Source organism: Lissotriton vulgaris, chromosome 10 (assembly GCF_964263255.1).
Source record: "Lissotriton vulgaris chromosome 10, aLisVul1.2, whole genome shotgun sequence".
Lineage (NCBI taxonomy): Eukaryota > Metazoa > Chordata > Amphibia > Caudata > Salamandridae > Lissotriton > Lissotriton vulgaris.
The window spans coordinates 712,721,572-712,743,419 of record NC_141698.1 but is presented as its reverse complement, the minus strand read 5'-3'; the positions used below and the strand labels follow the sequence as shown (position 1 = coordinate 712,743,419).

The 21,848-nt window shown below is 43.1% G+C and overlaps 1 protein-coding gene across 4 annotated transcripts in view; it reads right to left on the bottom strand.

The window, feature by feature from the left end:
* LOC147688704 (integrin beta-1-like) overlaps window positions 1-21,848 on the bottom strand; it is a 337,537-nt gene that overhangs the window by 265,700 nt on the left and 49,989 nt on the right. For all 4 annotated transcript variants that reach the window (XM_086941546.1, XM_086941547.1, XM_086941545.1 and 1 more), the window contains exons 5-6: window positions 14,543-14,713; window positions 12,203-12,438 (exon numbers count right to left, since the gene is read on the bottom strand). In XM_086941546.1, the coding sequence (XP_086797672.1) occupies window positions 12,203-12,438; window positions 14,543-14,713 (407 nt within the window). The remainder of the gene's footprint in view (window positions 1-12,202; window positions 12,439-14,542; window positions 14,714-21,848) is intronic.

The following is a 21,848-nucleotide window of genomic DNA, read 5'->3' as shown; positions in this document are numbered from 1 at the left end:
GTGCAATGTGTCCTAGACTGCAGGTGAAGAAAGCATGTTTTTGAGGGCTGGGGCAGTGAGCATTTCGTTGGCACTTCTTCTGGCGCTAGAGATGCAGGTTTTTGGAGTCACCCAGAGCGTGCCCTCTCTGTAATGCAATGTCCTTAAAACTATACAGGCAATAAGTAGGTGACTGATTTTGTTTACACTGGACACTGAAAATATACTTTACCTTGACTGTAAGAGTATTGACAATGCTGCCACATTTCATATTAGCCTCCCAATCAAGTTATCTTTTCATTTAAATAGTATTTGGCAGCAGTACCCTATGCTATTTATCTCTTTGCTCATTCAAGTCCACAGGTCTTTTCCTCTTTTTCTCTCGAGTCTCCCACAGATTCCACTCGCTGCACTTGTCAATTGTTAAATAACCAGGCTTGGCGTCGATTTTGAGATTTATAAACAATGTGCCCGCTTACACTGAAGTACTTCTTAGTTTTCTTTTGTCAGAAAGTGTTTTGAGTGCTGTATGTGGTGGTGACATAGGGGCTGATTAGGATGGCGGGCGGAATTTAGTCTGCCCCCAATCCTTGCAGTGCTGGGACCTGATGCCAGACGAGAGGCGGTCCCGCACCACTAATTAGGATGCAACCGCCACCTTGACGGTCGCATTCCGCATATTTGACATTGCGGCGGGTGCCTTGTTGCGCATTGCCATGCCATAGGTACCCCCAAAGTGCAGCGGGGAGCCCGCAATGGGCCCCCAAAGCAATTCCCCTCCAGCCTTTCAACGCCATGGAAAGACCTGTGAAACTCAGCATCCTAATATTGATGGCGGTGCCTGCTAGGCACCACCACAATATTGAGGTCCAAGTCTGCCTGGCCACCAATCGGAAAAGCGGCAGACACACTTTGCGTCCACCGTGACACACCTGCCATTATAATATGACGGGGGTAAATCGGGTTGGGATGGCGATCTGCCCGCCATCCTAATAACCATCTTAGTGTTTCATTTTTAGAAGCTCAAATACCCCTTATCATAGCATGCAGACAGACGTTTTCCCCCTAAAGCTTTAGGGGCGGTTCACTAAAAGAATATCGATTCCCAAAATATCCCCATAAACAAATAGCGAAGTCAAAAACATCGACATCCTATAGATAAAATTGTAAGTACAAAAATATTGATGTAAAAAATATAATGTACAAAATATCGATTTTTTATTTAAATAAAAATGTATGTTAAATATATGAAATAATTAAATAATAAAATAACTTACAAAATAATATTTAGATTTATTATACATTTTAATAAAGATAATGAAATTAATTTAATAAGAAAATATTTAAACATACATACATGACATTTAATATATATATATTGCCTTTAAAACAATTAACAAAATATAGATTTTAATTTATTTTACAATTTTATAAATATATACAAATTTACAAATAAATACATATATATTTACTTACACTTATAAAATCTAATAAAAAACATGATATTATACATTAAAACATTAAAATATTTAATAGTCTTTAAAATTAAATTAAACAGTAGGGAAAGTGTTGGATTGCAGAGGGGTAACAATTACGATTCCCACTCCAGTGAGTGCAACAGTAGGGAAAGTGTTGGATAACGAAGGGGCAAAAACTACTATTCCTACTCCAGTGGGAGCAACAGTAGGGAAAGTGTTGGATAGAGGAGGGGTAAAACTTAATGCCTGGCTGTTCTGGCCTTTCCATGGCGGCGATGCCTCCATGGAAGGGCAGGCGGGAATTGCTGTGGGGGTCCATTGAGGGCCTCAGGAGTTGGTGGGGGGCTGCACTTGGGGGTACCTATGGTACACCCCTACATTGCCATGCTCAAGTTGGCAGTGCCTGTCATGTTGTGCATGGCAATGCACAACCTTTTCTCTTTGGCAGTGCGGCGGGTGCTGCTTACCCGCCGCAATGGTGGAGATGCGGGATGCGACCACCAGGGTGGCGGTCGCATCCAAATTGGCTGTGCGGGACCGCTGCACCACTGTCAACCGGTCCCAGCACCGCTAGGGTGGCGGGTGGACTGAGGTCTGCCCCCATCTTAATGGGGCCCAAAGCCATGCCAACCTCAAACCCTGCCTAAAATTGCACATGTACCTTGCATTTCTGCAATGTGAACTTCCGGAATCAGCAGAAATCCACAATATTCCTACAACCCAGCGTTTCCTCACTTGTCCCGATAAAAATGCTACCCCACTTGTGTGACTTGGCCTGGTGCCCCCAACAAACACAAATTAAACCTGGGTCAATGAGAGTTGATTCGTGAGGCTCCTATTGACCTCTAAATCACATGGTCGTACGGGCACCCACAAATTCAGAGATGTACAAATAACCACTGCGCATAAACTCCATATCTTGTGCCTATTTAAAAAAGAAATAGGTTGCGTTGATACTTATTTTTCACTCTACATATTTCACCATATAAATTGGTCTGTCCTCCGTAAACAATTAAAAACCAATGTACGGTGCAGCTTAGTTGTTCCGTCTGGGTACCTCAGGATCTTGGAGAATTTACAAACCCTAAATATCCCCACAACCAAAAGGGTCTAGTGAACATCATGGTACATAATGGTACATTGCTTTTATGAATTGGCCATCCTGACAAAAAGTTACAGATGAACATATTTTCCACAAATAGCTGTTTTTTTCCTACTTGTTTTCAATTGTTCTTTATTTCAACAGTTAGTTTCTTTGACAAAACCTTAAGAGATCTACACATATGACACCTTGCGGAATTCGGAATTTTGGCTACTTACCCATGGGCTTCACACTGGGTTGCATCACAAACTGGAAGTAGGGTGAAAGCACAAAAAATAGGAACGATAGACTACCTTTTGAAAAATGCCAAAACTGTTGTATAAAAATTGTTTTTTTGATTCAGTTCTGTATTTTTTCATAGTGAGATAAACCCCCTAATTCCGAGTTTGTGGACCTGGTAATGAGCCAAAACATGCACATTTGGTATTAATGGCACCAAAATTTACACTTTTGGCTTTAGCAAGGCTTTTTCTTTGTATAAATTTCACCAGGTTTTAAACTGGCAAAAACTGTCAAGTGAAAACAGCAAAGGCACAATAAGTATAGCAAAACTCTGAATTCAAGTCACGGAACAAGTCCCTATTTGCGCAGGGATCAGCATTTTCCCTAAACTCATTTTCAGGGCAATTATTTGTGAGAAAGAATGCATCAGCAAATCAGGGCTAATATTACAACGTTGCATAATACTGTGAACCTCGACTGTTGTGGCAGTTGAGCTGGGGTGACCAAATATTCATGTAAGACTGCAAATAGTGCTATATTTTGCCTGGGAATGTATATGTTTTTTTCTTCCTTTGCTCCCTGCCAATGCCAGACCAGAAGTAGTGCGCAGCATTATCCTTAGCAGACTGGATTACTGCAATGCACTACTTCTGGGGGCACCTGCCACGGCGATAGGTAAGTTGCAAAGAGTGCAGAACTTTGCGGCTAAGTTAGCACTCTCCCGACGCCGCTTTGATTCCTCCTCCGCAGCTCTCAGAGATTTACACTGGCTTCCTATCCTTCAACGGATTGAATTTAAGGCGCTCTGTTTGGTTTTTCGGGCCCTACATGATTCGGGACCGTTGCCCCTGCGGGAGATGTTCACATGGTACATCCCCGCTAGAGCTCTCCGGTCCGCCTCCGCCTATTTGGCGGTTGTTCCCAAATTCCAGAGAAAGCGAATGGGTGGCCGTTCTTTTGGTTTCACGGCAGCCAAATTGTGGAACGACTTGCCACTATCGCTTAGATGTGTGGGAGACCTCCTTTCTTTTAAAAAAACTTTTAAAAACTCATTTATTCCCCAGGCTAGGATAATTCCTCTCTGATCCCTCTCTTGATTGTGCTTCAGGACCTGTTAGATCTCAGCGCCAGGATGCCCGTTGGGTGACAGCAAGCGCTTTACAAGTGTGTTATACATACATACATACATAGATGCACCCGTCCTCGGCTCAGGCATGTCCTGCACTGCAGGATAAGCAGGCGCATTTTTGAGAGCTGGGGCGATGGGCGTGTTGTTGGCACCTCCTATGTTGCTAGGTATGCTGTTTTTTTAAGTACCCCAGGGCATGCCCCCGCTGTAGTGCAATGTCCCGTGCTCTGGAAGAAGTAGGCGTGTTTTTAGGGCACGCGGTGGGCGTGTCGGTGGCACCTCCTCTGGTGCAAGGCATGCTGGTTGTTGAAGTGCCCCACAGTGTGCCCACTCTGTAGTGCAATGTGTCCTAGACTGCAGGTGAAGAAAGCATGTTTTTGAGGGCTGGGGCAGTGAGCATTTCGTTGGCACTTCTTCTGGCGCTAGAGATGCAGGTTTTTGGAGTCACCCAGAGCGTGCCCTCTCTGTAATGCAATGTCCTTAAAACTATACAGGCAATAAGTAGGTGACTGATTTTGTTTACACTGGACACTGAAAATATACTTTACCTTGACTGTAAGAGTATTGACAATGCTGCCACATTTCATATTAGCCTCCCAATCAAGTTATCTTTTTCATTTCATTGCCTCTGCCCCTCTTACGCCTGTAACTCTTACCAGTGAATACCTTACTCCTCCCCCCCCCCTTGTCTCCTCAGGAGACACTCCTCTATCTGTTACTACCAGTTCTCTCAATTCTTTGAATTGTGGCCTGCTGAATGTGAGATCGCTATGCAGGCATCATACAGAGATATCACTACTCATCGAACAACATGAGTTAGACGTCCTATTTATGACCGAAACATGGACGAGGACAGATAGTAGCATAGAATTGGGACAAGCCTGCCCCCCAGGGTATAAGATCAGGCACAACCCTCGGGTTGGGGCCAGAGGAGGAGGGGTAGGATTGATTTATAGAGACTCACTGGACTTCTACCTGTTAGAGATCCATCAAATTAAGGACTATGAACTTATGGGTTTTTCTATGAAGGGACAGAGTGGGGTACTGCTAACTGGTCTTCTGTGCTATAGACCGCCGGCTGGCGGCATAGCGGCTGTGTCAGATCTTACTGATCTAATCTATGATCTTTCATGCTCTCATGCCAGATTAATGGTACTGGGGGATTTCAACTTATGGCCAGATGGACCCACAGACTCAGCCTTTACTTATCTTACACAGGCTTGTAGTAGTATCAACCTAGAACAGCTGGTTCTATCTAAGACTCATCGGATGGGTCATGTTTTGGATTTGGTATTTGCCGATGCCGGGCAGGTGAAGGTTGGCAGCATTCTCCCGCAGTGTTGGACGGACCATGCCCTTGTCCTTTTTTCGGTGGCTCTCCCGACGGGCTGCTCCAAAACTAGTACGGGAACGACTCGGATAGGGAGGCAATGGTCTAGACTTCTGAGAGGTACTACCCTTCCAAAACTGCTTGGTGAGGGTTTTCAGCTGGCAGGTGATGTGGATGAAAGTCTGAGTGCACTCACCCAGCAAATTAAGACCACCTTGGATAGTCTAGCTCCGCTAAGGAAAACGCGTGACAGAACTAAAACCGCCATGCCATGGTTCTCGAAGGAACTCTTACATCTTAAACAACAGTGCAAACAGGCGGAGCGGAGATGGAGGAGATATTATCTGTCATCGGATAAAACTCTCTTCAAACAGGAACTAGCAACATATAAAGCGCAGATTAAGCTTGCTAAAGCGAGGTATTTGGAGGAAACTTTATTGTCAGCCTCAAACAAAGCACAAACTTTGTTCAAAATTGTCAACGAGCTGTCACGACCAGCCTGTGCTACTACCGCTATCCCAGCCTCTCAGCTATTATGTGACTCCTTGGCTAAGGCCTTTGAGGATAAGATCACGACCATCTTGAGCAACCTAAATCCTATGACACCTGAGGCTGCTCCTACTCCTTCATTGGAGTTGGAGGCTGGGAAAGCCAGGCTGGAAAGCTTCCCGCTCCCATCCTTTGCGGAGTTTGGTGCCTTAGCAGATAGTGTTTCCTCTGGGTCCCCTCTGGATGTAATCCCACACAAAATCTGGAAAGCTTTTCGAGAAGAGTTATACTCTCCTCTCCACGCAATTTGTTGCCAATCTCTGAGCTCGGCCCAGGTCCCGGAAAGCTGGAAATTAGCAGTGGTTTCCCCTTTACTGAAAAAAGATTCACTGGATCCCCTCTGTCCCGCCAATTACAGACCTATATCGTTACTTCCCTTTCCGATCAAGATCTTGGAAAAACTGGTCACAAGACACCTGTCCAGTTTCTTGGAAGGTAACCAGTGTCTGGACGCGGCGCAGTTTGGTTTCAGACCAGCGCATGGAACCGAAACAGCATTGGTGACTGTCTTGAGCGACCTCCGTTCGCGTGCCGACCATGGACGAGCAGCCTTTCTAGTGCTGCTCGACATGTCGGCAGCGTTCGATACGGTCAGCCACGCCATCCTGATCAGGAGATTGGAGGAGGTGGGGGTGACGGGCACCGCCCGGGATTGGCTGGTTTCATACCTGGCCAATAGACACCAGGTGGTTGCCCTCCCCCCCTATAAATCCATCGTAAAGAGGGTTGGTCAGGGAGTACCCCAGGGCTCGGCCATCAGCCCCATCCTCTTTAATCTTTACCTCCGCCCCCTGATCAAGTTAATAAAAACATTTGGCATCTCAGTCACCAACTACGCTGATGACACCCAGCTCATCTTCTCCTTTGAAGGGGAGAATGCGGTGTCTTTGGAGACCTTTCACCATTGCATGGTCACCACGGCAACATGGCTGAGCAACAACTCGCTGCAATTTAACAGCACTAAGACAGAGGTGTTACACTGCTCAGTGGACCGGGTCCCTCGATCTTTGCCACAGGACCTTTGGCCTTCTTCCTTTCAGGGCACGGCGGCAGTAGCAACCTCGGTTCGGAATCTAGGTGTGACAATGGAACCAAGTCTTCAACTGGACGGTTTCATTGATAAAACAGTATCCACCTGCATGGGCCTTTTGCGCTCTCTCAGGAAGATTCTTCCTTTGCTCCCTGCCAATGCCAGACCAGAAGTAGTGCGCAGCATTATCCTTAGCAGACTGGATTACTGCAATGCACTACTTCTGGGGGCACCTGCCATGGCGATAGGTAAGTTGCAAAGACTGCAGAACTTTGCGGCTAAGTTAGCACTCTCCCGACGCCGCTTTGATTCCTCCTCCGCAGCTCTCAGAGATTTACACTGGCTTCCTATCCTTCAACGGATTGAATTTAAGGCGCTCTGTTTGGTTTTTCGGGCCCTACATGATTCGGGACCGTTGCCCCTGCGGGAGATGTTCACATGGTACATCCCCGCTAGAGCTCTCCGGTCCGCCTCCGCCTATTTGGCGGTTGTTCCCAAATTCCAGAGAAAGCGAATGGGTGGCCGTTCTTTTGGTTTCACGGCAGCCAAATTGTGGAACGACTTGCCACTATCGCTTAGATGTGTGGGAGACCTCCTTTCTTTTAAAAAACTTTTAAAAACTCATTTATTCCCCAGGCTAGGATAATTCCTCTCTGATCCCTCTCTTGATTGTGCTTCAGGACCTGTTAGATCTCAGCGCCAGGATGCCCGTTGGGTGACAGCAAGCGCTTTACAAGTGTGTTATACATACATACATACATAGATGCACCCGTCCTCGGCTCAGGCATGTCCTGCACTGCAGGATAAGCAGGCGCATTTTTGAGAGCTGGGGCGATGGGCGTGTTGTTGGCACCTCCTATGTTGCTAGGTATGCTGTTTTTTTAAGTACCCCAGGGCATGCCCCCGCTGTAGTGCAATGTCCCGTGCTCTGGAAGAAGTAGGCGTGTTTTTAGGGCACGCGGTGGGCGTGTCGGTGGCACCTCCTCTGGTGCAAGGCATGCTGGTTGTTGAAGTGCCCCACAGTGTGCCCACTCTGTAGTGCAATGTGTCCTAGACTGCAGGTGAAGAAAGCATGTTTTTGAGGGCTGGGGCAGTGAGCATTTCGTTGGCACTTCTTCTGGCGCTAGAGATGCAGGTTTTTGGAGTCACCCAGAGCGTGCCCTCTCTGTAATGCAATGTCCTTAAAACTATACAGGCAATAAGTAGGTGACTGATTTTGTTTACACTGGACACTGAAAATATACTTTACCTTGACTGTAAGAGTATTGACAATGCTGCCACATTTCATATTAGCCTCCCAATCAAGTTATCTTTTCATTTAAATAGTATTTGGCAGCAGTACCCTATGCTATTTATCTCTTTGCTCATTCAAGTCCACAGGTCTTTTCCTCTTTTTCTCTCGAGTCTCCCACAGATTCCACTCGCTGCACTTGTCAATTGTTAAATAACCAGGCTTGGCGTCGATTTTGAGATTTATAAACAATGTGCCCGCTTACACTGAAGTACTTCTTAGTTTTCTTTTGTCAGAAAGTGTTTTGAGTGCTGTATGTGGTGGTGACATAGGGGCTGATTAGGATGGCGGGCGGAATTTAGTCTGCCCCCAATCCTTGCAGTGCTGGGAACTGATGCCAGACGAGAGGCGGTCCCGCACCACTAATTAGGATGCAACCGCCACCTTGACGGTCGCATTCCGCATATTTGACATTGCGGCGGGTGCCTTGTTGCGCATTGCCATGCCATAGGTACCCCCAAAGTGCAGCGGGGAGCCCGCAATGGGCCCCCAAAGCAATTCCCCTCCAGCCTTTCAACGCCATGGAAAGACCTGTGAAACTCAGCATCCTAATATTGATGGCGGTGCCTGCTAGGCACCACCACAATATTGAGGTCCAAGTCTGCCTGGCCACCAATCGGAAAAGCGGCAGACACACTTTGCGTCCACCGTGACACACCTGCCATTATAATATGGCGGGGGTAAATCGGGTTGGGATGGCGATCTGCCCGCCATCCTAATAACCATCTTAGTGTTTCATTTTTAGAAGCTCAAATACCCCTTATCATAGCATGCAGACAGACGTTTTCCCCCTAAAGCTTTAGGGGCGGTTCACTAAAAGAATATCGATTCCCAAAATATCCCCATAAACAAATAGCGAAGTCAAAAACATCGACATCCTATAGATAAAATTGTAAGTACAAAAATATTGATGTAAAAAATATAATGTACAAAATATCGATTTTTTATTTAAATAAAAATGTATGTTAAATATATGAAATAATTAAATAATAAAATAACTTACAAAATAATATTTAGATTTATTATACATTTTAATAAAGATAATGAAATTAATTTAATAAGAAAATATTTAAACATATATACATGACATTTAATATATATATATTGCCTTTAAAACAATTAACAAAATATAGATTTTAATTTATTTTACAATTTTATAAATATATACAAATTTACAAATAAATACATATATATTTACTTACACTTATAAAATCTAATAAAAAACATGATATTATACATTAAAACATTAAAATATTTAATAGTCTTTAAAATTAAATTAAACAGTAGGGAAAGTGTTGGATTGCAGAGGGGTAACAATTACGATTCCCACTCCAGTGAGTGCAACAGTAGGGAAAGTGTTGGATAACGAAGGGGCAAAAACTACTATTCCTACTCCAGTGGGAGCAACAGTAGGGAAAGTGTTGGATAGAGGAGGGGTAAAACTTAATGCCTGGCTGTTCTGGCCTTTCCATGGCGGCGATGCCTCCATGGAAGGGCAGGCGGGAATTGCTGTGGGGGTCCATTGAGGGCCTCAGGAGTTGGTGGGGGGCTGCACTTGGGGGTACCTATGGTACACCCCTACATTGCCATGCTCAAGTTGGCAGTGCCTGTCATGTTGTGCATGGCAATGCACAACCTTTTCTCTTTGGCAGTGCGGCGGGTGCTGCTTACCCGCCGCAATGGTGGAGATGCGGGATGCGACCACCAGGGTGGCGGTCGCATCCAAATTGGCTGTGCGGGACCGCTGCACCACTGTCAACCGGTCCCAGCACCGCTAGGGTGGCGGGTGGACTGAGGTCTGCCCCCATCTTAATGGGGCCCAAAGCCATGCCAACCTCAAACCCTGCCTAAAATTGCACATGTACCTTGCATTTCTGCAATGTGAACTTCCGGAATCAGCAGAAATCCACAATATTCCTACAACCCAGCGTTTCCTCACTTGTCCCGATAAAAATGCTACCCCACTTGTGTGACTTGGCCTGGTGCCCCCAACAAACACAAATTAAACCTGGGTCAATGAGAGTTGATTCGTGAGGCTCCTATTGACCTCTAAATCACATGGTCGTACGGGCACCCACAAATTCAGAGATGTACAAATAACCACTGCGCATAAACTCCATATCTTGTGCCTATTTAAAAAAGAAATAGGTTGCGTTGATACTTATTTTTCACTCTACATATTTCACCATATAAATTGGTCTGTCCTCCGTAAACAATTAAAAACCAATGTACGGTGCAGCTTAGTTGTTCCGTCTGGGTACCTCAGGATCTTGGAGAATTTACAAACCCTAAATATCCCCACAACCAAAAGGGTCTAGTGAACATCATGGTACATAATGGTACATTGCTTTTATGAATTGGCCATCCTGACAAAAAGTTACAGATGAACATATTTTCCACAAATAGCTGTTTTTTTCCTACTTGTTTTCAATTGTTCTTTATTTCAACAGTTAGTTTCTTTGACAAAACCTTAAGAGATCTACACATATGACACCTTGCGGAATTCGGAATTTTGGCTACTTACCCATGGGCTTCACACTGGGTTGCATCACAAACTGGAAGTAGGGTGAAAGCACAAAAAATAGGAACGATAGACTACCTTTTGAAAAATGCCAAAACTGTTGTATAAAAATTGTTTTTTTGATTCAGTTCTGTATTTTTTCATAGTGAGATAAACCCCCTAATTCCGAGTTTGTGGACCTGGTAATGAGCCAAAACATGCACATTTGGTATTAATGGCACCAAAATTTACACTTTTGGCTTTAGCAAGGCTTTTTCTTTGTATAAATTTCACCAGGTTTTAAACTGGCAAAAACTGTCAAGTGAAAACAGCAAAGGCACAATAAGTATAGCAAAACTCTGAATTCAAGTCACGGAACAAGTCCCTATTTGCGCAGGGATCAGCATTTTCCCTAAACTCATTTTCAGGGCAATTATTTGTGAGAAAGAATGCATCAGCAAATCAGGGCTAATATTACAACGTTGCATAATACTGTGAACCTCGACTGTTGTGGCAGTTGAGCTGGGGTGACCAAATATTCATGTAAGACTGCAAATAGTGCTATATTTTGCCTGGGAATGTATATGTTTTTTTCTTGTTAAAGGATAAGCAAAGAACGATTAGCTGGCCTGTTCAGATGATATCAAAAACTATTCATGAAATTTAACAAGGTAGATTTTTTATCAAAAGTTATTTTGTTGTTAGGTAGGCGTTTTGAACTGACATGGAAACATTTCTAAAACTCAAAATTAACTTGCAATGTATAGTTTTGATTCCGTATTTTTTCCACTTTACCAGGATTGTCCACTTTTTCCTGTTCTGAATCTACAACTTGGCAGAAGAATTATGAGATGTTTCTCAGTTAGCAAGTAATCCCAGAAGACCTCCACATTCAAGGGGTTGTTTTGGAGAATTCTAAAAGCTAGAAATTAAAAAGTATCAGCTTATGTAGTGACCAGATATTCTTGGAGCCCTACAATTTTGAAGGTCTGAGCTAGGGTCTTTAAAACTAGCTGGCCCAGATGTTTATCTCGTCATGTGAACTAAACTTGATAGAATTCACTTTTCTCCCATGCCCTACTAAATGCTGGAAATGAAAATGCTTCTCGCCAAGACTCAATAGCACTAGTCAGTTGGACCAAGAATTTTTTTTATAAATCATTTACAGAATGCAGCTAGAATCAAGGTATATTAGAATTTGTCTTAAAGGAGTTACCTTGCTAGATTAAATCTGCTTTACCCAAGAAGTGTCTTTTCCTAATCTGCTGTATGCCCACACACACCTTGCGTGGTTTAAGGCAAATCCATCTTTGTCTGACCAATTCTAAAGATGCAACTTTGATAAAAAAAAACTATCCCAGGAATCTTGAGCCAAAGCATGCTATAGCTACCCAATCCAATCCATATGTAGTTTGAGAGGAAGGAAATAGTATGGCTAATGTCACAAGCACGACTAATAAGACATCTCTAGTGAGCTGCTGTCTAAAGAGATTTTTAGAATTACTTAGATTCGTCAAAGAAAGCAACTGATGCATTTAAATTGTGATTCTGTAACTTTTGACAATAAAATATTCATGGAAAATGTTACTTACTCCACAAACAGCAACCTCCATTATGGCATCAAATCCACCTTTAGGAGAACCCAGATTGCCAGAAATGTGCTGTTTTCCTACAAGTTCATTGAACAGACTGCCATCACTTGTAAGGTTAAGCACATTTTTAAAGCTAAAGCTAGTACAGTTTTGGTCATCAGCGCAAGGGTTCAGGAGCTTAGCAGTGGCGGGACTGATGTAAGGCATCCCAGTATTCTCCACCAAAGAACCAAAACCTAAAAAATAAAGACAAAAGAGCAAAGCTTAATATATATTGGACATGATCAGAAATTATCTAATATTTACAAAGGCTGGATGCAAGCTGGTTGCCCACCAGCTCTCCAATCAGTTTCAATAAACCTTATGTTTTAATGAGTAGGTTTTTACTGAAGACTCTACATATGATTATATAAACATGCAAGGAACTTATACAGCTCCTCTTTCAGATTCTTCTTGAGATACTCATTGGTTATCCATACAATTATATTGCACATCAAAAAGGTTTCATTTAATTACAAGCTAAGCAATTCATGAATTTAAATTAGTGGTTTAGGTGTATGCGGTTTTCTGTTTGCTTTATAAACAGCACAGGTTACCCAAGCCACATTTGCAGCGACGCCTCGTCATAGGTATGGTAACTCTTATCCCTTACACACAAATGCAAAGTATGTTAATCCCTAAAAATCCCCTAAAGCAGACATCAACTCCAAATCATTCAACAGCAGTACAATTTATGCTTCCAGCAAAGTGCTATGCAACATGCTTTAAAAAGGTTTTCAGATTGTTTTGCATCCTGAGAATAAACGCAAACGTATTTCTGAAACATGTGGCTTACCAGGGTTGGAATGAAAAGGTTGCACCTCAAAAAGTCAAGTCAAATAGTCTCTACATGTGGATATATTTTCCTCAAGGAGAAACAAAAGCTCTTCTGCACTTTACTGTCATTTACACTTCAGCTGATTGACCACACTAGACTAGGCATGGGGGCAGGGAATGCCCCAGTGAATAGGGCCGGAAATCTGTGTTATATCCTCATTGTGATATTTATTACTACCCAGCGTCGCTGTCGCCTAGCTGCTCTGCCAGAGTGAGAGATAGTAACGGAATGTTGGTGGGTCTGTGATGAATGGAATGCCTGGATGCCTGTAAGAATGAGTGGTGAAAGTTGGAGCTGGGCTGAGCAGCAGGGAGGCTGCTCCTGGTTGGGCTGGAAATTGGGCTGGAGAGATGGCTGGCAACAAGAATATGGACTAATGTATTTATCAACCTAGAACTAATAAAGAAGTCAATGAAACTCTATCTGGCTTCCTGTGTCAACTGGTGTAAGGGCACAACAATATGTAGTTTGCAGAGTTCCATACTCCTAGTGGAATTCCAGAAAAAAAAGGAAAAATCAATACATTTCACTTGACACAAGTCAATGACTCCTACATTTAAAATGGATTCAGCATTTTCCTTAAGGTTTAGAGAGTGTGTCTAAAGAAGATATAAATTGCATGTATAACCGGAAGCAAAATATTAATAAATATCTTTTTTAAATCGGACCTCCTAAGAGGAAAGGCACAACTATCAATAAGTTAATGAAGTAAAATAAAGTGGGGTGCACAAATGTTGAAACAGCAGACCAGTTCACAACCAACAAAACAATGAGTAAACTCTAGCAAACAAACTCAAGAAAAAAGGCTTCTGATGATCCGTGGGATCCTTGTGGTAGTGAAAAATGGAAACCAGCGATACTGGGAATTAAAAAGGGGCCAAGTATTATAAGAAATTCTGACCCCCAATAACCCCAAAATATGAGTTGCTGCTCGATTTTTCGAGATACAGAACGTGCTAAAAGTTTCAGGACTAAATTAGACCCAGATGAAGCTGACCGGGTAAAAACGTTGACAATTACGGGCTGAGAGATGCGACTTCATTTATCTTTAAATACTACATTTATTCTTTACCACTTTATAGTGGAGCACACTTTTTTTTAAACCTTTGCTATTAATCTGCACCTCTTGTACGTCTAAAGACTTGCTAACTGCCACAATTTGAATATTTATGCACATCTTTATGCCTCGATTTTCTATAAAACTCGGAATGTATCCAGTAATTAAGTTCCATTTCTAGCACTTTTTTTTTAAACCAGTTTTGTATACTGTTACCAGCTTTAGGGTTTTTGAATGGAGTTCGGCCTGTTGTGAAGGAAGCCTAGGTTTTATTTGTTCTGAATTAATTCAGAACTGTGCATTTCAGTAAATCAATCCTTAGGAGGCAATGTTGTGTTGTCATTACAAATCCTAGACTGTTTGAAGCAATTTGCTACTAACCAAAATTGTCTGCAGCAACACTCACCAATTCTAAAATCTGAGGTAATTTTCTTCATTTCACTCACGAGAGCAGTTCCAAGACTTTTCATATTCTCTAAATCATCCTTCATCGAAAACGACAAATCCATCAGATAATACAGATCAATTGGGTAATCTTCAGCTCTCTTGAATTTTAAAGTAAATGTTTGTGGTTCTCCTAATTAAAGAAAAAAACATCAAACAAACAGCAGAAACAAAATACTGAAAGGCCTTTACTTCCACGGATAGGAAAAGGCACTGCACCTTTTATTTTCTATGTTAAAAAAAAAAGTTAAGTGCAAGTGTTTTAAACACGAAAAGTCATATCAATACAAATCTAACAATTAGTTAAAACGTGCAAGGTAGCGTTGGTCAAAATATTCGAGTGAATTTTGCAACAGGCAAAAGTTACACTTTTATTCTTACATGCACTAAAGATTATGGGGTTGTTTCCAATTAAGGGTTGTTTTGCTGGAGGAGAAAAAAAGCACAACGAGGTTGCATTTAGGCACACTTTGAGGGACAGTGCAGTGAATGTACCTTAATGTATTTACATTAAAGAAATACACTGGCCAGAATACATAACACATTATTCTTGTGCTGTAGGCATGCTGCCCGCTGTTCACTTTAAGAAAAAAAGAACAGGGAAGGAGCTTGCGAAACTATTTTCCATCTGCCTAATGCATTTTTTTAAAATACATAAATAAATAGATAGCAAATACAAAAATTAATAATAATTCCTTCACTTCTAATGCCAGGGACTCATTAATTTTGTTATGTGTTGTCTCATGACAACTTCAGTTACGATTTACACAGAGGGGACAAAGTAATTTAGCAGGTACCGTTAGGAGTCCGAACCAATAACAGATAAGCCACAACATTCTTCTGTCATTGTGACAACAGAAATCCCTCAGTTGAATAACAATATAAACTATTCTGTTCTTTGAAGTTTCTTAAAACGTCTACCTCAGACCCAAATCAAGAGCATGCCAGGATTAGGGAACCTACTTTCCCAGAGACCAACCAATCTGCTCTGGACTATACAAGAGTTGACCATTGGTGGTTACTTACTGAGATGTAACAGGGTATCTGCTTAAGCAAGTACCCATGCTTTATGTTCACACAGGCATAGGTATAATACAGTCAAAAAGGACATTCAGGGTTCCGGCAGACACGAACTGGAGCTTTTAGAACTGGTTTGCCATTGTCATGTTTATTCAAGTTCAAACACGTATTGGCAGCATCATCCTCGACTTGAAAACTGTATTGTGAACTTTTTTGATAGCTATAATAGCAGACTCTCAAAGAACCCAATATAATAGTGCATGTCTACCGCAACCAGACATTTTGTCAGTTCCGTCTGATTGCTGCAAGTTGATCTTTGGGACAAAAGTGAGATCTGCCTTGAAAATTATACACACAATACATTCTGTCTGTGAGGTGCCCTAGTGATTGGGAAGTTATGAGTCCCAGACTTAAAAGGAAGAACAATAGGACAGTTGTTGGGTCTTTTAGTCTTTTGCCCCCAGCTTTTGCTCATCAATTAATGACAGGGTATTGATATCTGATAGCATAAGCCGGGCTGACGGATTATTGTACACTGGATTTCTAATTATCCAACAGCAACAGACATGGAGAAATGCACCTGAGCAAGGAGACTCAAGCAGCCGCTGATGAATATCAGGAAATGGGGAAACAAAGGATCTCAAGAGAGCTCTGCATGACGCCTTATGCTTAAAGGACGGAACAGGTCCGTGACGGAACATATAGAACTCCTTTAAAAACATATCCAGATAGTTGATAAGTGGGTCCACGTTAGTTGGGCGACTACTCACTTGTTTAAGAGCCATTTATGTTCTTCATCGTGGGGCTTGCAAACCCATTCTTATAATGGGAAAAGGCCAAACTTTGAATTTTAGAATGAAACATTAGGTTTGCCTAAACTAGAACTGGCTGAAAATAAACGCTTTGACATAAGGCTACGATGACCAATATGCACAATACTTACAATATTATCTAATAAGCTTCATTCTCTCGGTAGACTGTTAGAAATGTCCTTACATGAAATGGGAGGATGTTAACAGCTACATTTTAAGACAGTTGAAAAGTACAACGGAACAAGTACAATTACATCTTCCTTTCAGTTTTTTCTGCATATTTTGTCAAGGATAGATGGATCATGGATAGAATAAGCAGAAAGGGAGAGTCAGTAGCATTAGCCGTTGATAGTGTGCTGAAATAAACTAGTTAATTAACTGTAATAGCAGTTTCCGGCTTGAACATGCCGAGCACATTTTGCAATCAGTGGCCAGGAAAGATCAGCTTGTTATTCCCCATTCATTGTTGGCGTTGAACCACACTAGTTTTGAATGAAATCCCCCTGGCACAGACCAGTGCTCCACAAGTCTGCAATGTGGACCCGCTCCTCAACAACACCCAGTAGCAGCACCATACAACCAGGACTCCAGTCTCAAGCACAAGTGAAGAAAATCTTTAGAGAATGCTGTTGGAAGGGGTAGCAGAAGTTCCTCAACATTGGGATGGCAGTGGGTTTAAAGGTCAGAGTCTGAGCAGAACCCATAGAGAATTTGGAAAATATCTGATCTTTTCAAGGTTCTTTATTCTTGATGGTCCAAGGCTGTTGAAAGAACTCCATTTAACTGTGGACTAGCATGAAATCATCGGTTCCTTTGGACTAACAAAGCCTACATTTATGACCAGTTTTTGTCAAGGAACCAAGAAGAATGCTCCGCTTAAGATTTGTGGAAAGCACAAGCCCAAAACAATCAAATGAAAACGTCAACCGCTACGCCATATATGTCATCAGTTGACAGGAGGTTCGGCTCAGCTACATTAAGAAGTGGTCTCCAGTCAAACACCACATTATTAAGGAATTGGACGAGATTAAGAGAAAGGTACATGAGTGGCCGTCAGAGATTGGAGTACAAAAAAATGCAATTGAAAACCCGTCTGAGTCTCTGACAGACTCTTGAAATCAGTGAGAAGTCTGTGAAAAAGCATACAGGTGCTTCCTTGAGAATGTTTCTCCAAAGAAGCCCAGGTCATTGTCCATCTAAGATATAAATATCAGGCATATGGAATTGACGATAAACAGTAATTGGAGAGAAACCACCACTTGGGACAAGCACAATAAAGGAGACACCATCCCCTTTGAAGTTCTATATAAGAGGCAGAAAATGTGTCAGATTTTGTCAAGAATAGCCCACTTTAGTACTGTCATAAGCAGTCAACAAAGAGGTATGACAGGGAGTGTCCCATTGCACTCTAATCATACTCAGAATGCCAATATAAATCAGGTCTACATTTCCATAGATGCAGTAGAAAAAAGATTTCAGATGCAAATGCTAATTTTTATTTTTGATAACCAAAGTTTTATAAATTTTCAGTGGTAGCAGTAGACAGTACAACAAAACCACACCACCCAGCTTCGAACACACCTGCAGTGCACACACATTATTATTGAAATCCTACATCCAGTCCAAGATATGTCCACCATTTGCCCGAGATTTTGCCATGCTTCTGGGGGCAACCTCTTGCCGTCAGCAGGGGGCTCCAGTGAATTCCATTCACGGGCTATGTCTCTCTTGGCCACCAGGGTGGCTAATCTCAGAAACATCCTCTCCAACCCCACCCCTCCAGCCTCCTCCAACAGACACAGGAAGGCAATCCTGGGATTCAGCTCTATAGCCGGCCTATGACCAAAGAGAGATCACGTCATATTTAGTTCCAGTTGGGGGTCACGGTGTGACAGGTCCATGTCATGTAGAAAAAATCTCCTCCAATCAGAGAGCATCAATCCCAACAAGCTTTCGGTGTTCAGCCAGCTTGCTGCAATCGGTTGGGGATCAGGTAGGCCATATATAAATAATTAAGCTGGCTCATTCATAGACAGGTGGGGATGGCCAGCTCCTTAGGGGCCAGACATGCCTTATGCCAGCCCCCCCACCTTACCTTCTACTTTTGTTGCAATGAAGGGAATCACTTAGGAGCGTTAATGATTAATGAACTGTAGATCTTAAAGAGAGCACCCTTTCTCAGTGCTCCCAGCAGGAGCTTAGCTTTCAGGATGTTAAACTGCAGGAGCATTGCATCGATAGGGACATGGACCAATAGTGCATGGCACAGTTGAAGGTAGAAGGAAGACTTGTGTGCAGGGATAGCATTTCAGAAACTCGATCCGAAATCCAACTGGGCCAGGTGCTTTACCTGGATTTAAGTCTGATATGGCCTTGTCAATTTCTTCGGTCGAGGGCAAAGGTATCTCATCCAATAGTGGGGACATGAGCTCTTGCGATGATAGAGGCGCCACCGTATACAAGGTTTGGTAATCAGGGCACTACCAATGTAGATGTCCCCCAGTCAAGTGACCTCAATTTTATCCCAGTATAAGAATCCCCTTAAACTCAATACATGGTGTAGCCACGTGCCACGCCACAAGGGTGGTAAACTGATGACTTTTCTGTCCAAACCCACAAATCGGAGCACCACTCTCCAACAAAGCAACTTTACACAAGTGTAGTCGGGAAGAGACTGTGGGAACGGGTATCCATATAGCAGACCCAAGAGGCCATCCAGCCCGAATGAAGTGTAGCTCTGCCCGAAAAGCAAGGTCGTCCAATCCCCCGTTAATCGTTGCAAGCTGTGCTGCAAAGTAATAGCCATAGAGGTCCGCCATTCTCAGTCCACTGTCATATTGGGATCGGTGGCTACCTCCGGCCAAGATAAAGGCGGTGATCTTTGATGCCATGTTCTGAAACCACCTTTTGGGGATTGAGTGTGGGAAGTTTGAAAGAACATACAAGAAGAAAGGAAGACACATCATTTTAAATAAAGCTATCTGTCCCAACATATTTAGAGGTAAATGATGCCACCTCTGCAGGTCTCTTGTGAAGCCAGCCTGAAGGGGTTGAAAATTAAGTGCCCAGGCTAGTTCTGGGAGGCAGGAAATATGAATACCTAAATACTTGACAATCATTGGCATTTCAGGATTGTAGGCCAACAAAAGTGTCCACCTGTAATCAGTATTAACTGGGACTTGGCCACTTGGCCATATTGACCTCTAGTCCCGAGGCCTCCCCATAGAGCCAAAAGATCTCAAGGAATCTTGGCCCTGATAACTGGGGATCACCAAGAAACAATAGAACATTGTCTGCATAGAGAGCTATGCGCTCATCGTGCCCCCCCCTGGGCATCGCATCCGATGAGGGGTGCCAGAGGTTTAATTTCCAGAGCAAAGAATAGTGGCCACAGGGGACATCCTTGCCTGGTGCCCCATGAATATAGGGAAAGGCGATGATAATACCCCATTAACTCAGACTTGAGCAGTGGGAGCAGTGTATAAGAGAACAATGAGCTTACAGAAGAGGGACCCAAAGCCTGCTCATTTCAGTACCATCTCCAAGAAGGTTCATGCAACAGTATCAAAGGCCTTCTTAAAATCAATCAGGAGTGAGGCCGCTAGGCTGTGAAGCTGGTGAACCAGCGAGAGGGCGATTTACACTCTATGGATGTATTGAAGGGTACTCCTTTTCGGCATGAAACCGTAGTTATCTGGGTGGACTAAGAGTGGTAGGGCCTGACTCAACTGAGAAGCCAGGACCTTACAAAATACCTTGATATCGGCATTTATAAGGGAGATAGGCCTATACAAGGAGCACCTGTCACAGATAGATCTACTTTTGGTAATACAACAAGGGGTGTGACACCCAATTTGTGAGGGAATGAACCACGCTCAGCTGCCTCAGGGTAGAGAGCCAAGAGGTGGGGGAGCGAGAAGGATCGATAGTGTTTCAGAAACTCGATCGGAAACTCGTCGGGCCGGATGTTTTACCTAGATTCAGGTCTGATATGGCCTCGTTAATTTCTGCAGCCATTTTCGTCTGGTCCAGGTCTCGGGATAGAGATGAGGGGATTGAGGGCAAAGGATATCTCATCCAGTAGTGGGGACATGAGCTCTTGAGATAATAGAGGTGACGAGTATATAAGGTTCGGTAACAGTCAGCAAAGGTTAAGTCTTTTTTAGGCATAAACTCATGAAGGACATCTTGAGAGTCTCCGATGGATAGGGCAATCCTCGATGTTGTGTTTCTTGTGGCTAGCTAATACAGGAGCTTGCTCGATTTGTCACCAAGTTCATAAACGTGTTGGGTTGATGCTCTCCAGCATTGTTTAGCTTTCTCAAGGGAAATCTGTCGCAGGGTAGACCTCACCAACATCAGTTTGCGCTCAATCTACCCGGGCAGGTGACGGAGCACCTGTCGTTCCAGCGAGAGGATCTGGGCCTCTACATCTGTTGCTTGTTTTAGTTGGTCATGTGACCGAAATAGAATATTTTGATGATGATGATGTTTCAGTTGGTGGGCTTCCTTGCCCCTAATGTATCCTTTGATCACACTCCAGAGGGTGGGTTTACTAGCTGCTCTCAGAGTTATGGTGGAAGTGACAGAACTACTTTTAAGTTCAAAGAGGACCCTGATTTCCTCCTTTACACCCTACATATGCGGCACAGTCCTAATCTACGAGGTCCAGGCATTAAAGCGGCACATAGGCAATTGGGGTCCCAGAAGGTCCTATTTCCACAAAAAGAGGAGCATGATTGCAGATTCCTCGAGAAAGGATCAGCACCTGCCTAGAGAGGAGAGAATCCGCAGCTGGCAGCCAGAACAGATCGATTCTCTGTAACTTTTTGCACGCCACAGATGCATAAGTATAAACTCTACTAGAGAGATGCCACTTCATCCATGCTACGCAAATGATGATTTTTAGATGAGAAAATGCTGGTGGAGAATAATATATTAATGTGGCCAGAAAGTGTTGCTCAACAGCTTTCAAGAGAGCAATGCCTACCCAAACTAGTTTAGTGTAAATCCATGTCTCTAGTGTTGCTTGTACATGAAATACCTTGAAAAAACAAGACCCAAAAAGAGTTTGGCAAAACAGGAACAGTTTGCTTAATTAAACAGTGCTGCTGGAGAACAGTTACAGGCATAGGGTCTGATGACTATCTCAACTTACAATCGATCTGCCATGCATTTTATACAATTTATTGAGTGCAATAAAACAGTTCCTGCAAACCTTTTTTGATAAGGAATGCGAGCCGTTGTCCTTGGGGTCATAAATTAATGTTTCGATGAGGAATCCAGGTGGGCCTTGACCTTGCGTGGACACAATGCGGCCATGTGGCATCTGACTTTATTGTATTTGCGGAACGCGAGTACTCCTCCAGCCATGTGTGCATTATTAGGGCCAATCTCCCTGGACCGCTGCGGTGTTGCTGCGCCTATCCGTGGGAT